At 39.4% G+C, this 16,175-nt stretch overlaps 1 protein-coding gene across 4 annotated transcripts in view; it reads left to right on the plus strand.

Annotated features, from left to right (window-relative positions):
- Positions 1-16,175, plus strand: part of DACH2 (dachshund family transcription factor 2) — a 249,477-nt gene that overhangs the window by 176,134 nt on the left and 57,168 nt on the right. For all 4 annotated transcript variants that reach the window (XM_042029275.1, XM_042029274.1, XM_042029276.1 and 1 more), the window contains exon 4: positions 13,298-13,453. In XM_042029275.1, coding sequence (XP_041885209.1) covers positions 13,298-13,453 — 156 coding nt within the window. The remainder of the gene's footprint in view (positions 1-13,297; positions 13,454-16,175) is intronic.

Raw genomic sequence — 16,175 nt, forward strand, 5'->3', positions numbered from 1 at the left:
TCTATTTTTCTGGATTTTGACAAAGTAGATAGTTTTTGAAAGCTGAGTCCAACTTTATTCTCTTTCTCTGTAAAGTCTTAGATCCAGGAAGAAAAGTAATTCAGAAGAAGCCAGAGTAGCATGAATAAGATCCTTAATTTCACTTCTTAAACACCAAGCATGTCTGGGTATATCCTGTGTGTTAAATGGCATTTCTGTGTCAGTGATAAATTGAACTTTAATACAAAAGTACTACTGAAACGAAAGGGAATTTGCATGAAACTTGCAGGTATCTTATATTTGGGAGGATAATCTCTAATGAGCCTCTCTGAATTTAAACTCAGTGATTCTGTCTGTAGAAGAAATATTTGCATTGTCTTATTGCTCACAGCTGATACTGATTTTCTCTCCAACTAACTAACAGCTCTTCTTTCTGCCTCGAATAATTACAGCCCAAACCTTGCCCCTGTACTATGTAAATGGAAAATCTAAGTCATGAGGATAGCAGTGTATCTTCAGTTTGCATTAAAAATAAGTATTTTATTTATTAGATGCAGTTATGGCACTGAAATAAATGGTTGGTGCAGTTATGCAACATCTCACTTTCAAAATTTAATCATCTACAAATGCAATTTATTTTTTGTAAGCTCCTTGCTTTTTAATATAATTCATTAAATTTTTTTCCTGTTGTTTGTTCATCTCTTTTGGATGGAGACTCCAGACATTTGTTTTTCCTTTTCCTTAACACTTGGTGTGGTTGATGTAAAAATATTTTACAATAATGTTTGTATTATTTAAATAATTTCATATTTAAAAGTCTGAAGTTGCCCAGAGAGGTTGAGAACTCCCCATCCCTGGAAGTTTCCAAGGCTGGGTTGGACAGGGCTTGGAGCACCCTGGGATAGTGGAAGGTGTCCCTGCCCATGGCAGGGGGTGGCAGTGGATGGGCTTTAGGGTCCCTTCCATCACAAACCAATCTGGGATTCTATATTTCTGTATTATTTGAAGCACATGAGGTATGTGATGATAGTGTGGTCACAGCTCCCCCAGTTTTAGTTATCTTAATTGTATACATGCAATAACTTCTAATTCAATTAAGACCAGCAATATTCCACATTAGCCTGTGTGTCAAAATCCATGCAGTATCCTATAAAAAAGTCATTAGTTTGGTAATATCAATTTAACAAGTTTTAGCTCATTAACCTTGACACCAGCAGTGCTGGAGAGAGGAACCTTTTGATATTGTTGTTCTCAGCATATAGCAGGGAGCCCTGGAAATGTGCTGAAATCCGTGGCCATTATCCCTGATCATCAGTTACGGCTGTGTGCTGGCTCTGCTGGGCAAACACCACAAATTACAGCTCTTCAAGTCAACTTAATAAATGGTTGGTGCCGTTATACAACATCTCACCTTCAAAATTTAATCATCTGCAAATTGCAGAAGTACTTCTTCAGTTACTTCTTTTTTCAGTTCTGGCTTTGCATTTGAGAAATTACAGTTCTTGGTTTAGCTTATAAATATTATTTAATACTGGTGCAGGTACCATTATAAAATGGGAAAATGAGCAGTTTAGGGTACAAAGAAATGAAGAAGAAACTCCAGCAGTCAAAAGGCTGTTGTGTGCTGTATACTTTCTCTTATAGAACCACAAAATCCTCAGTGTTGGAACAAGACCTCCAAGATCATTGAGTCCAAACTGGTGTTGTCTGATTTGATGTCTCAGCTTGGGTGATTCTTATTTTCAGAACTGAGAGAGGCAAAGCTGAACTCATGTTTAGCCCCATTGTTAACCACAGAGGCATTTGAACAGCAGTGAGAAGGGACTCTATAAAAATACAGGGTATTTTCTTAGGAAGAGCTTCCCCTAATCCCTTTCAGTCATCGTGAGTCTGTCACTTTGGATGATTTGAGGACAGGATTTGGATGGAGAGAGAAGGAGCACTCACCTCTGAGGAAGGGCCATGTGATAAGGGAAGAAGAGGGAGTTACGGCAGTGTCTTCATGTGGAAGTGGGGAAACCAAGCAAAATGAACCTGGAAAACAGAGTATTTTATTATCAGCTTTTTGTCCTGTTCATGCCACTGTCAATTTTTTCATGTGTTTATTTCAGCTTCCTTTTTCCTTTTTTCCTTTTTTCTTTTTTCTTTTTTTTTCTTTTTTCTTTTTTCTTTTTTCTTTTTTGTTTTTTCTTTTTTCTTCTTTTTTCTTTTTTGTTTTTTCTTTTTTGTTTTTTCTTTTTTCTTTTTTGTTTTTTCTTTTTTGTTTTTTGTTTTTTCTTTTTTCTTTTTTCTTTTTTCTTTTTTCTTTTTTTCTTTTTCTTTTTTTCTTTTTTCTTTTTTCTTTTTCCTTTTTTTTCCTTTTCCTTTTTCCTTTTCCTTTTTCCTTTTTCCTTTTTCCTTTTTCCTTTTTCCTTTTTCCCTCCTTCTCCTTCTCCTTCTCGTTCTCCTTCTTCTCCTTCTCTTCTCCTTCTCACTGCCTTTTCCTACCTTTTACATTGTGGGAGTTCTCTTTACCTCACCACTCTTTCTGTGTAGGAATCCATGGAATTTGGGGAGCACTTTGGATACCTTTTCTCCTTTTGCCTGTGCTCGAGTGGGTCATGGCCTGCTTTTCCCTCTCCCCACCTCATTCCCTTTCCTTTCCCTTCCCTTCTGCACCCCCATCCTCCTCCCTTCCTGGCTGAGTGTGGGTCTCCATCCTGAGGTTGTTCCTCCAGGGCAGCTCTTGCTGTACCTGTGATGAGGAATGAGGTGGGAGAGATCAGGCCAGGCTTCCTGGAGTTCCCAAAAGCTGAGGAGAGGAGGGTTTTGGGAAAGACCGGGCTCTTTACATGTGTAATGTATGCGCTTGGAATATTGCAGACTAACAAAAAAATCACTGTTCTGAGCTACATGCTAAAACCTGGTTTTGCAGAAAGGAACAGTTTAACCTCAGCCAAATTTACAGCCTCACTAAGGCAAAACAAGGTCGATTTAAATAAATGTAAGTATAATTTTTTTTTTTTTTCATCCTGGCATGTTTGTCTCATAAAAAGTGAGCTATTTTTTTTGGCATTTGTAGAAACCTAATCCAAAATGAAAGAGTACATTAGGTAGAGTTAAATTGAAATGTTGGTTGACCTCCAGGTAGCAGGGAAGAGCACACTGTTGAGGTTGAGCAAGGTTTTTCTTCTGCAGAAAATCACTGGATTTTGCAGGAGTTCTGTGAGGCTGAAAAGAGATAACTTCAAGTGATTTTAGCTTTGAGAATTTACAAGAAACACTGTACTCTTTGTATTGTATAATAAAAAGCAGCTATATTGACAATTCATTACAAAATAAATCTACTAAATTGTTAATCTTTTAAGATACGTAACATTTGGCTTCTAAAATCTCTTCTGTGCACTGATACTGGGCTTCTGTCTTTATCTAAGGAGCATTTTTCAAGTAATCCATAAAATACTTTTTTTAAATAACTGGAGACAGCATGGATGCAGAAAAAAGTGCAGTTTCATGAAGCCTTTCATCTAAGACCTAACTAGGATAGAATCACCTGTACATGAAACCAGAAAATTAACATGTGCTGGGTAGTTGGGCAAACATGTCTGTAAGCCAAAGCTGCCTCTGCAAATACTGGATTTCTTTCTAAAAGGGATCTTGCATTATTTGACATTTATGAAAAACTGTTAGAGTTTTATGTGAAACATGTAGTGGCATTTCTTGTGGCAAATGTATGTTACTTTACATTTATGTTAAACCCCATATGGGTGCATTTCTACATGTTTATGTATGAACGTATCTCAGTATATTTGAAATGAGAACTGCAAATCAGACTGCAGATTTGTGCCCTCTAATTTGGAGGTTTGTAGTCTGACCATGTTCACTTGAGATTTAAATATCTTCCAAGATATTCAAGCTTGATTACTTGGCCTCACCTGAATAATGTAGCTTAGAACTAAGGCTTTTATCTGAGTAGCTGTCTTTGTATTATGACTAAAAAATCTTACCACTTCCAAGATGTTTTGTAGAGGAAAATGTGTATTTTAGAAGTTTCAAAGGTTTTTTGGACCAGTATTTTTAAAAACTGGCATCATTTATAAAGTGGAGGTTCAGCTGCAAACTGTGGGGCTTGGCTTTAGGGGGGATCATGGTTTGGGGTTGTTGCTTGACCAATTATGTGGGTAGAGGATATTTGCAGAACAGAGGTAATGAAGACATTTGGAGCTGTGGAATGACCAAGGCTGTCTGTGGCACTGAGGGAGCAGAATCCTTCACTTTTTGGACAAAGCCCTGGGCTTTGGAGCGCTGGGAATGCTGAGCTGGAACCACAGGTACTTTGCCATAGGTGTGCTGGGACAAAATGCATCTCTTTAAAAACCTCAGCAGAGAGTGGGATCCTCTGTCCTTTTTCTTTTTAAACAGAAAACTGCCCAGAATCTCAGAAGTGAAAAACAGATCTTTAAGCTTTGCAAACTAAAGAGCTTTGGGAAGAGTGTATTTGTCATTACATTTAATTTGCACATACCTCACCAAAGAAAAGGCCAGGGGAGCCAGGCCGAGAACACAGCTGTACAGGCAGCTCAACTAATTGCCTCTCCATCCTCAACCTCATTTATCTTCATTTCTTCCCAATTATACCAAATTATCAATAGTCTCTGTTGCATCAGAGTCTTAATCCCCTTTATTCAGGCAGCATTAGATAGTGGCAGATGAATTCTTGGAGGGAGTCAGGGTAAACAGCCATGAAATGCCACCTCTGGCAGATGGCATTGCTCACAAGAAATGTGACAAAACATTTGGAATTTGTTACCAGGCATTGGTATGAGAAGGCAAGCTGTCAATATTTTTTTAAATGATAATCAAGGTGGTGCATACTTATACCACAAGCAGAAATGAATCCTGTCCAAAACCTCAAGCTTAGTTAAGTTTAGCTTGGCACTGTGCTATTCTGTTTTGTTGCAGAAACCTCTCACTTTCTCTTCTTAAGAAGTATTTTCACTTTATCAGGTATTGATATCAACATTTTAATAATGTTCGTTCTGATAGTAGTTGTTATTTATTGTTTTGTATAGCTCAGAAAGAAATGCTAGTTTGAAGACAAGAGTATCCTTTACACAATAACAAGTTTCGGATGTATTTTCTTGAATGGTTTATTTGACATTGTTGATCATTTCTAGGGGTTTGATCTTCTCCTTAGAGAATCTAATGCAAAACTCCCACTGGTATTCCTGGAGGAGATGGGAATACCCAGTGGCCAGGCTTGCTGAAGGAGAAAAATGCTCTGAAAAACAAAGATGGATTGAATGTGTGGGATGTCCAAGTGCTGTGGTAGGAACCTATTCAGATATTACTGTGAGCACAAATGAAAGTGGTTGGGGAAGGAAGTACAAAGTTGGCTGCTAAAGTAGTTCCAGGGGGTTTTTGTGTGTTATTTTTAGGCTGGCATTAAGTGGAACACAGTAGATGTCCCTGCTGACCTTTTGTATGGATTGGGTTTCTCACGGGCTCTCTTGGTTCTGGCAGCGCTCTCAGTTGTTTGGAAATCAGAAGTGTTTAGTGCAAGGGATTGACTGTCAGGTGTAAGAAACAGAGCACCTTCAGAATGGATGTGTACCTGGCCAGAGGTCCCATCCTGCCACAGCTTGGTGGAACTGTGCAAGAGGCTGCACTCACTGATCCTTTGTAGAAACTGGGACTGTGGCACTAAATCTCACTAGAGCCCTTCTTCTACATAAAAATGTGTTGGGCATCCCTTGGCAGCCTCTCATTCTCTGGTAAAATCTCCAATGAGTTTGGTGCAGATGCTGGAGGTTTGGAAGACTGTCCAGGTGTGTGTTAAGGCCACAGACTTTATTCTATACTTTGTATTATATGTAATTTTTTAGTATTAGGAGATTTTGAGAAGATTATAAATACATGATCCATTTATGTCACTGCAGATTAACTCAGCAGATTGCCATCTGTAACTTGAACTGTTCTTAATAATTATTTCAAAGAAATAGTAAATGATGAATTGTTGAAGCTCAAGTAACCTGGGTTTGTACAGTTACCTGTCTTCCCTGGGTGTCAAGATATTCTCAAAGCCTCTCAGGGTCAAACTAAACTATCTGCCTAGTTACAGTCATGGTAAAAATACACAGTAGATGTATCTCAGTGGTTCTTTCAGTATGTTCTTAAATATGGGAGAATATTAAGTAATTTGAAACAAGGCAGAAAATTGTAAATTGTGGTGAGTGAGGGTATGGGTGATGATCATCACTGGAATACAAATCCTGGTTCCCCCCCGCTTGCTGGCTGCAGTGGTGGAGTTCAGAAGGATGTATGTTTTATCCTTTCTGGCAGGCAGCCCTGCAAACTGTATTCAAGATCTGAAAGTTAAGCTGTTTTATTTCTGGCTTGTGCATCATCAACAGTAATAAAAACATGACAGACCAGAATTTTGACCTTCTTTCTCTCTGTGAAATGAATGTGTTTCTGAAGGCAGGCTGTGGTCCTGCAGTAGAATACAGGTTTTTTGTTGATGGTCCTAAACCCGAAGAGATACCATGTTCTAGTACATCATTCTTATCTTTGTATAGAAAAATAAATAGCAATAAAGTCACGCAGTTGTTACTAAAAATGTACTTCACGTTCTATAGAAGAAACTGAATAGAGTTTCATAACTTAGTATTTAATCCACCACAAGAACTAGGAGATGTCAGGGGAAGACAACAAATGCCAAGTTAATCCTCCCAAAACACACCTTCAAATAACACAAGGTGGTTTTTCATACAGTGCAGGTACAGGTATCTAGCTCTGAGAGGTGCTTGTGAGTACCAGTGCATTTTAGTGACAATTTTTATAGGAGTTCATGTCTAAATTTCTGCCAATCTGATGTTTTGTCTTGTTAAATGTAACTTTCACAGGGTGCTGTGGTTGTGGAAGTTGAATGACTGAGGTGTATTTGGTGTTCCAGAGTACAGCTGCTGGTACTGAAGGTGATACTGAAGTTGAATTGCTGCAGCCAGTTGTTCACCTACACTGGTCACAGAAAACAGTAGAAAATTCTTGGTTGTGTTTTAGGAGCATTTTTGTGGATACAGTTTGCGGGGATGAATGGCTCTGTGTGGTGTGAGAGGGAGAACAGGTTTCCTGCTGTTCAGAGCCTTGGACACCGAGCACCTGGCTGTAACGGTGAGATTTCGTTTTGGCTGGAAAGGCCCATGCAAGGACAGCCACAGCTGCCAAGGTAACTGGCACTGAGGAGGCTCATCTGGGGCTGTGCTTCAGCACCAGAATCATCCATCAGCACGTTGAAACCTCAGAACACATTTCATTTACCACCTTCTTGTTTCTTTGTTCACTTTAAAGGAGGCAGTCGATGGTTTGGGAGGGATGGTTAGGTTCCTAGATAAATATTGCAGCTCTGCTTTTATCTTCTCAAAAAGTATCTTCCTGGAATTAATTGTTCTTAATTAAATTGGCATCAAATATTCTGACATATTCCCAGTTACCTTCAATGTCCTGTTTGCTGTGAAATAAACTTTGATTTTCCTGTCATCAAGACTTTCCGAGAAGTTTAGAAATGATATTCAGATTTCAGATGCCTTCTTATTGTGTAATTATCAACAGATTACTTCACCTAAGTCCTGACAGACATATTTTTTAAGTATGACTGACTGATGGACAGATTGGGAATTGCTGAATTAATGGGCACATTTCAAAGCCTTGGCAGGGCTAAGCAGTAATTACATCTGCTGAACCACTTGATAAGTTTTTGGAAGTAGCCCAGTAAAGCCATCACTGGATTTCTTGAGTTTTAATATCCTACCCTACACACTTTCATGGCTCTCTTGTAGGGCACAATCCAAAAGTTGATACAGCCAAATAGCCACAGGCAGACAAATCCATGGATTAAGGCTTTAGATGCATTGCAGATCTGCCATTTAGATTTTCAGATGGGTGTAATGATTTTGGGGGCTGATTAAAAATCTTGTTCCCATTTTTAAAGTCAAAAATTTCATTTGGGAGTAATAAGGGACCACACAAAGTGCCCACACTTGTGTGGCCTCTGTAAATAACATTATCTACTGCCAGTACAAGGGACAGAATTTGGGGTTAAATGGGTCATAATCCTGACCCAGAGCAGTTTTATGGTTTTCTGACAGGAAACTGACAGGTGACCAGGTATGAGACCTGGATGGTCTCTTCCTGACCTTCCTGCAGTGAGATTCTCAGTTTATCAAATATGACAAAAATTGTTTCTGACCTAATCTTGTCTTCCTGCGACACTCAAAGGTTGATACCACGAAAACGTTGACTGAAAGTTGTAGGCAGAAATGTTTGTGCAGAGGATATTCTGTGTAGACCAGAAAAGTGAGCATTTTCCCCAATATCAGGGTGAGATTGGGATATTGGTAAAATAGTCTGGAACACCAGAAAACACAGGGATTAGGAGTGCTGGCAGAAAGGCCTGTGTTGTTTTGAGAGTAATGGGGTTCTGTATAATCCAAACATTTTTAAAGGCTCTGTATGTGCTGGACATTTAGGAAAGAAGTTGGAGGTGAGAAATACTTGGAAGTACCAGTGCTGAAATAGCAATGCACTAAATACTTTTTTCTTTGCAGCTGTTGTTACGCTTAATATGCCCAACAGGATGAAAAATGTGTTTAAAAATAATTGGAGAATAAAATTGGCCACTGAAGATGGTATTGCTTTTTACAATTGGAGTTCAATTTTTCAGGAATGTATCACAACAAAAAGTAAAATGACAGACATAGATTGAAACAGTGTGGTTGTGGAATTCAAAGGTAGCTCTGACAGAGAGGATTTCATTTAGCTCAACCAGACAGATTTAAGGCTGATAAAATGAATTTGAAACCAAATGAAAAGAAACTGTCACCGAATTGAACTCTGATTGCTTTCTGGAGATCTTTCAATACCTAAAACCAAGACACTAATTTAATCACTACAGGTATGTCTTCACAAAAAAAAAAGAAAAAACCCAACAGATTTTGGGGTTTTGTTCTGAAGAACAGAAATGCACAGAGAGGCTTATTGCTAGAAAACTTTTGGCTTTAAGAGGTACCTTACCCAAAGTTAATGATGGATGAGTAGCAGCATTTTCAGAAAAAATGAAGCTGAGCTTATCACTCGCATTTCCTTCCAATAAATGAAACTTAAGCAGAGTCACTTCACTTACAGACCTGTATGTGATGGTAAATCACCTTCCAGTGGGGTTGTGGGGGTCTGTCACTGACAGCAGGTGTATGTATTGCTTGGGCTGAATTTCCCTGTTTATTCGTGGTACCTCTGATTTAACTCCTAGATTCACCTGATTTCTGCTTAGATTAACATTAGTGAGATTCATGCACTGGTAAATAACTCACCTCAAATAACCTGTTCAGACTGGTAAATACCAGGTTTAATTTATGATATAATAAATAACTGCCCACACCCACATGGAGTCCATCTTCATCTGTGCCCTGCACTGCGTTTCCCTGGACAGTGCAGGCACTCAGGCCTTTCTTTAACCCATACTGTGCTTTTAGATGCACATCTGAGAGCAGAGCTTGCACCACACCTCTGCTGTGTGCTCTGAACTGGGTGGGTGAAGCAGCCCAGACTTGTCTTCCCCTTTATCCTGGCTGTGGTCAGGTACCCACGAGCTCTGTGCGTGCACCTGCGAAGCATCAGAGCTCTGGGGGGGCAGGTCCTCGTCTCTCTTTCCCTTCTCTAATGCTGAGTACAATTTGTTCTGGGACAAGATCGACCAGAATGCAAACAAGATAAGGAAAAATTACCTTTCTGTCCTTCAGTTTTATCTGTTGGAGGCAAGGTCATGTGGGTAGTGGGTAAGAGTGTCAAACGTAAAGCTTTTGGTAAAGTGTATAAATGATGTATTGGCATTTTGACAAATAACAGACTTCTGGGTGCTCTAATAATATTCCTGTGACACTCATGTATCAAGTTACTACTATTTTAAAATGAAATATTCTTTCTCATGTAAAATAAATAAAAAGTTGTGTTTCTCTTCATATGAAAGAGGTAGGTCCCATTGCTCTTCTATCTCATTTTTCTTAGTAGTGTATGTTTGCTTTTTTCTATATATTTTCCCCCTTATGTTTTATATACCTAAAAGAAATCACTTGAAATAACATCTCTGTATATATTATAAGCTCATCATACAAAAGACAGGATTGAAAATTAGAAAAAAAAAAATTAAAATCAGAATGTGACATCTTTGCTTTATGGATGGCACCCATTTGGACAAAAAATGGCAATGAACAGAAATCTGAAAAATTGTGGTTAAACACGAATTTGAAGCATTAAGAAGGATTCAGTTTTTCTGGATGTATTCACTTCTAATTGTTATGGCAACAAAGAATTTGAAAATACACATTGATATGTTGCATGCCAGCTATGTATTTGCTGATCAAACATGCTGACAGCTGTGTCACCAAATAAGAAAATCGTGTGCTCAAAAATAAATACCTTTTTTTAACATTGTGTGGCATTTAAAGGACTGAGTATGTCACCACAGGTTTGCATGTCACATACTTGCTTTACACAGTGAATTTGGTTCTGGCTTGCTGAACATTTGTATGTAATCTTTTTCTTACCCTATGGGCATAGATGCTCCAGGGAAGAATGCAAATTTTCTTTTAAAATGGTTATTTTTTAGCTGTGCAAATGGACTGTGGGTAGGATGAATCAAAGCTCTGTGTGGTGTAGGGCACAGGAACAGGACCATGAGCCCTGACTCGTTTCCAGTTCAGTTTCCTCACTGGGGAGGAACTTCCTAATTCTGCCCCTCAGGTTTCCCAGTTGCAGCTGATCACCCTGCCCTTATAAAACACTCCACACCTGAGCAGTTCTAGGTAAAACTGTTGTAATTATTATTTTATTTTTAAGAGACTTCCTACTCCATAGTAAATGCAGTCCAGATGGAGAGATGGAGCTGTTATCTGTGGGGTACTGCAGGCTAAGGATGTATTTCATTTAACACCCACTTTTATTATACATCGTACACTTGGCTGTATTTTTTTCTTTCTCTAAGGAGAAGTGATAGGGAACATAAGAATACAGGAATGGTCTGTAGAGATAAGTGTATTGCAATTTATTCTTGTGTTGCTGGCACTGAATACTGGAGCAGATTTACAAGTGGAATTTGCAGAGGGAAAAAGTTATTATTGTCCCCATCTGTAAGGAGAACTGGTCCAGTGATTTGGACTGTGTGACATAATTTAAATTTGGTTTCCCCTTCCATTGCAGATTTCCTGGGTTTCCTTAAGCAAGTTGTTTTTCTTCACAGGGCAGTTCTCCATCTGTAAATTGGGAATAATGGAATTTTCCTCGGGAATGTGCAGTGGTTGTAGAGCTGGGCTCAGCGAACTGGTGGGGCTCTGGTACTGCAGCCTCAGGGCCACGAGGCTCTGAAAGTCAAGAGAAACTTCCAGAATTAACTAAATGAGCTGAGTTTAGACCGTCTGTGTTCAGGGCTGGAACTACCAGGGGCAGAGGAACACGGGGAGAGGGAAACTTTCTCAGATGCAGGCTCAGTTTTTTCTCTTCGTTCAGAAATCTCCGTCAGACTGTCTTGGGCCTGATTTTTGTGGCCAGTGCCCTGATCTGAGAAGTTACAGCTACAAAATCTGTTCCTGAGCAAAAAAGTCATGGAAAAGTATGTGCATTTTTTGAGGAAGAATAGAGTGTAAGTGTCAAATTTGTTGACAAATCATATGGAGAAGATTAAAACTCACTAGATAAAATCAAATGCTTGACATTTCCTCAGAAAGTCCTTCGTAAATTACACATTTAACTTGTGAAACACACCAAATAATACCACCCCAGATTCACGATAGTCAAAGTGAACGACTTCTACACTATATAGCAGTCAAATGTTATTTGAAAGAGCTGATATACAGTATATTAAATAACAAAGATGCTGACACAGCCTCAACTGTAGTAGTTCTAATTACTGCACTACACCATGCTATATTATATCACATGGCATAATTTAGTGTATCTTTCTTTGTCAGTGTATTACTCATCATTTTACAAATTACAACTCTTTTATAGGAAGGTAATTCATACTTGGACATAGTGCTAAAATGATGGAGTGTTTTCCTTTTTTCTCAATCACTGATCTTTCAAACTTTTGCATTTAGCAGTATTAATCATGTTTATTAGCCAAGTGTTGTCATAAAGAATGGAATCTCTCTGTTACTTTCATATTCAATTAAAATGGTTTTTTGCTTTCTGCCTCTATCTGCTGCACTCCAGTAATCTATTTACTTACTCTAATTGAGATTCTTGTTCATAAATTCAAAACAAAATCAATACTGCAGTTACATGTTTTTGTAACAATCTATAATCTAAGTGACAGTGTGGGGTGTACCTGAGAGGGGAGTGATCTTAAAATACCTTTTAACTCTAGAAATGTTCAATCTAACTTTTTTTAGGTGTTCTGTTTTGTGGACCAGATGTATTCTGGAATTCACTAACATGCTCTACTTAACCTGCTGTTTAAAAGGAATTTATTATGCAAGTGTGTAATACTGAAAAAACTACAGTCTGTAAAATGCTGCAGAACACTGTGTCTTCAGCAGACCAGACAGAGATTCGAGACGTCAAGTGCTCAGTTTTCTAGACTTTGTGTTTGCTGTAGACAGGAATTACTGTGCATAATAGATATCTGGACTCCTAAGCTGAAATTCCTGAATATTGATGATTTCCAAGCACAGCCTGTGGCCGGCTCATTTAACCCAGCCAAGTGAAGGATTTCACATGGGGCATCCCCAGGGTCAAGCCCAGCAGTGGAGGGGGAGCTACTGAAGCTCAAAGATAACAAAGCTCGAGGATAAACTGTTGTAAGCTCTTCAGGGGTGAATTTCAGCTGGAATGTGGTGCCACTGGAGGGAGGGAATGGCCGAGTGCCTCCAGGATTGGTAGTGCAGAGACCTGATGAGCACGAGGGTGGACTCAGATGGGTCTCTGGCAGGGACTGGTGGCCTCATGTCCTATGATAGCAGGAGATTGTGACTCAGCCTCTCAGATGTTCCTGTTCTGATAATTTACTTAATCATGACTGATGATTTCATCCTCAAACATTTAGCTTTTCCTGTTTCCAGAAACCAGTGTTTTGAAAGCTGGTGATGCTGAAAGCATCTAAAAATATTTTTTTCCCTGGTGCTTATTTATTAATTTAGCTTTTGAAAAATTCAGGTGTAGGTTCCAGGTGCTGTGCCTGTGCCAGGTGCTCAGCTGTGGTAAGGAGTGTTGGCTCATTGCTAACCAAGCAAAATGTCTCTAAATAAACGTACATGCCACTCATGGTTTGTTGTGCCCTGTTTTGCAGGTGGGAGTGAATCCTCCTGGGATAAAGACAAGCTCCAGTCTCCCATTACGACAGGATCCCAGCACAGCATTGGCCACCCCACACTGTCAGGGCAGTCGAGCCTTGGGAGTGCACACCCGCTCAGCCCTCTCCAGCAGAACCACCTGCTCACCAACAGTACGTACTGGGATCCTGCTGGGAAAAAACTGCCTGGAGCCCCCCTGGGGCTGGGCTTGCCTTCCTTCCCAGCCTCAGGGAGGGGGGGAAATGATGGGAGACACGTGAGTGACAGGAGGGTCAGTCCTTCCACTGCTGGCTGCACTTGAGCCTCATGTCCAAGCCACCCTCTGGGATCAGTCCAAGTCCAAGTGACTATTCCCTCTTGGAATAGTCACTCACTACTGCGTTTGGGACTGCTGATCTTTACTTGACATTTCCATGGCCTGGAATGAAAGGGAAAATAATCATAAACTTGCTTAAAATTTTAGCTATGTGAGAAAATTCTCTTCCAGATGAAAATGCTGACCCACCAAATAAAATAGGAGAGCAAGGAATAAATGCAAAATGTCCAGTTAAAAAAGGTCATCCACTGAACCCAGCTATCCAAACCAACTGGAATAAAATGACACAGGTTGGATTTGGAACTTACAGCTCCCTTTAAAGCCATCTCTTTTCTTTCCCTTAGGAAGGGAGCAGGTGGGAAGCCATCAGTTCCCCTTCTTTGTGCCCAAAGAGGGAAGGAAGGGAAGTAAAAACTTTTCCAAGAGAGACGTTTGGGATTAACATTTTAAAAATTAGTGAGGAATAAAGTTATTCCAGTGGTTGATGATGGATGAAGAATGAAAAGCTCATTATTTATGAACTCTTGTTGCTTGTTTAAGCTCTTCATCCTGAAAGTTCTGAAAGCTGATTTTTGGTGTTAGTTGTGGTGGATGAGTGACATTTCTGGCTCCTTACACAACTTGAGGAGTAGTCGGTTCATTGCTACCTCTGTCAGGCCCCAGACTTGAGTAAATCAAAGCTATTGAAGTGACTCCTACAAAACGTGTCTGCTTTGTTTGTGGGAAGGTATGGACCTGAGCATTTTGGGTCAAGTGTCAGTAGTCAAAAATCACCAGGTCCTAGAAGTCCAATTCTCTGTAGTTTATCCCTTCATTTTATATTCTTGCATAAGGCAATACCTGGATTTCTCTTACAGACAGGCATACTATGTTCTTTGCTCTTAAGGATATTTTCCAGTGGATTTTGTAGTAGTAGGTGAATGTCTATAGGCTGTTAAAGGGTTTACTGGATGTCAGACATTATGCCCAATGATTTGCAAGTGCAGGATATATTTTCCTCATAGTCCTCTGAAATGTTTGACGGATTGTGTCTTAAAACTGGTGATGTGCTGTTAAATTCTGTTTGTAGTTTGCATTTAGTTTGCATGTCAATTGGACTTTAAGTAGACATACAACTCAATGTGGCCAGATGGTGTCTGGGAGTTTTGGAACTCTATAGAGGATGAGGAAAGATTATTGGGCTGTTAAGGGAGATCTGCAGGGGAACAAAGGCTTATGGATGCAGGCACTGGAGGGGATTTTCAGTGTGGTTTGAAATGAGGGGAGATGTATGTGGGCCTTGCTTATTGCCTATCATAATTAATATTGGCGTGGATCATCATATAAAATAGAGAGTGAGTCATTAGACATCACAGTTGTTGATCATGATATGCTCATGTTAAACAGAAATAGTGTGGGAGCTGGGAATAGTGCAATTCTGCCTTTCCTGGTGGGCACCGTGGTGTTTTTATATCACTGGAGTCAAATTCTATAGGAATAACATAAGATATGTCAGTCAGTGGTATTTTTTATTGTTAGTTCTGTCATACACCAAAATGATGACTGGCCTTCTCCTTTAAAATAGTTAGGATAGAGCCAAAAGTTAAAAACTTTTTAACAATAAACAATCTCAATGGTAAGTGGTAATGACTAGCTTTATGTTTGTGTTATTTAATACTTACACCTGAATTTTTTTGATGAGGATTTCTAATCTAAATGTCATTTAGAAAAATGGCAAGACATTTTAGTCTGGCAGAATGAGTCATCCTATTCTTTCTTCTGAGAAATTAATTTTGGCCCTAAAGTAACTATCTTCAAGTGGTTCCTCTAAAGAGCTCTTGAATGCACAGTAACCTGGAACAATTTTTTGAGTCAGTTGGTGTCTTGGTCTTGCTTTCCAGTGCAGTCATTACTAAATACAAGAAGTAATATACATGCTGAAATGGATATTAATGAAGTATGAGAATCCAATTCTTGCTAGCAGTAAATTCACCTTTTTGGCAATGTCAAGATCTGCAAGTTCATCCAAATAAATTTCATACCTTCTTATATTGGTTTATATCCGTAGCAGAAGACAATTTAAAGTGACATTTTGAAAATTAAAACCTCTGGCAACAATTTTAACCTCTCATTACATGTTGCAGTTCACAGACCTTCTGTACAATCGTTCAGTGGTGTCTGTAGTCCATGCCACAGCCTCCTGGATTCAAAAAAGAGAGTATAAGGATTTAGTGTGACATTGCTGAGAAGTGATAATAGGAAGAGGAGTTGGTAGGAGTGTATGATCAGATAAAATTATTAATAAATTATCATCTGATGTATTGGAAAACACGCAAATTATATGCATGTTTTGTGGGGGAATTTTTTCTTTATTTCTCTTACTAAGGAGATCACTGAACTGGTACATTCATTTTGTGTCACTCCCCAGCTGTGTGTTCCTCTCCCCAGCACAAACCAGCCTTTCCTGGGCTGCACAGACAGTTATGCCTACGGAACCCTGGAATTGTTAGGACGTACTGCTGTTGGGTGTGAGTGGTGGATGTGGCAGTGGGACGTGGGCCCTACAGGGTGTCCGAGTG

Source organism: Corvus kubaryi, unplaced genomic scaffold, assembly GCF_017639235.1.
Source record: "Corvus kubaryi isolate FWS band 111438036 unplaced genomic scaffold, C.kubaryi_AGA036_p1.0 37322, whole genome shotgun sequence".
Lineage (NCBI taxonomy): Eukaryota > Metazoa > Chordata > Aves > Passeriformes > Corvidae > Corvus > Corvus kubaryi.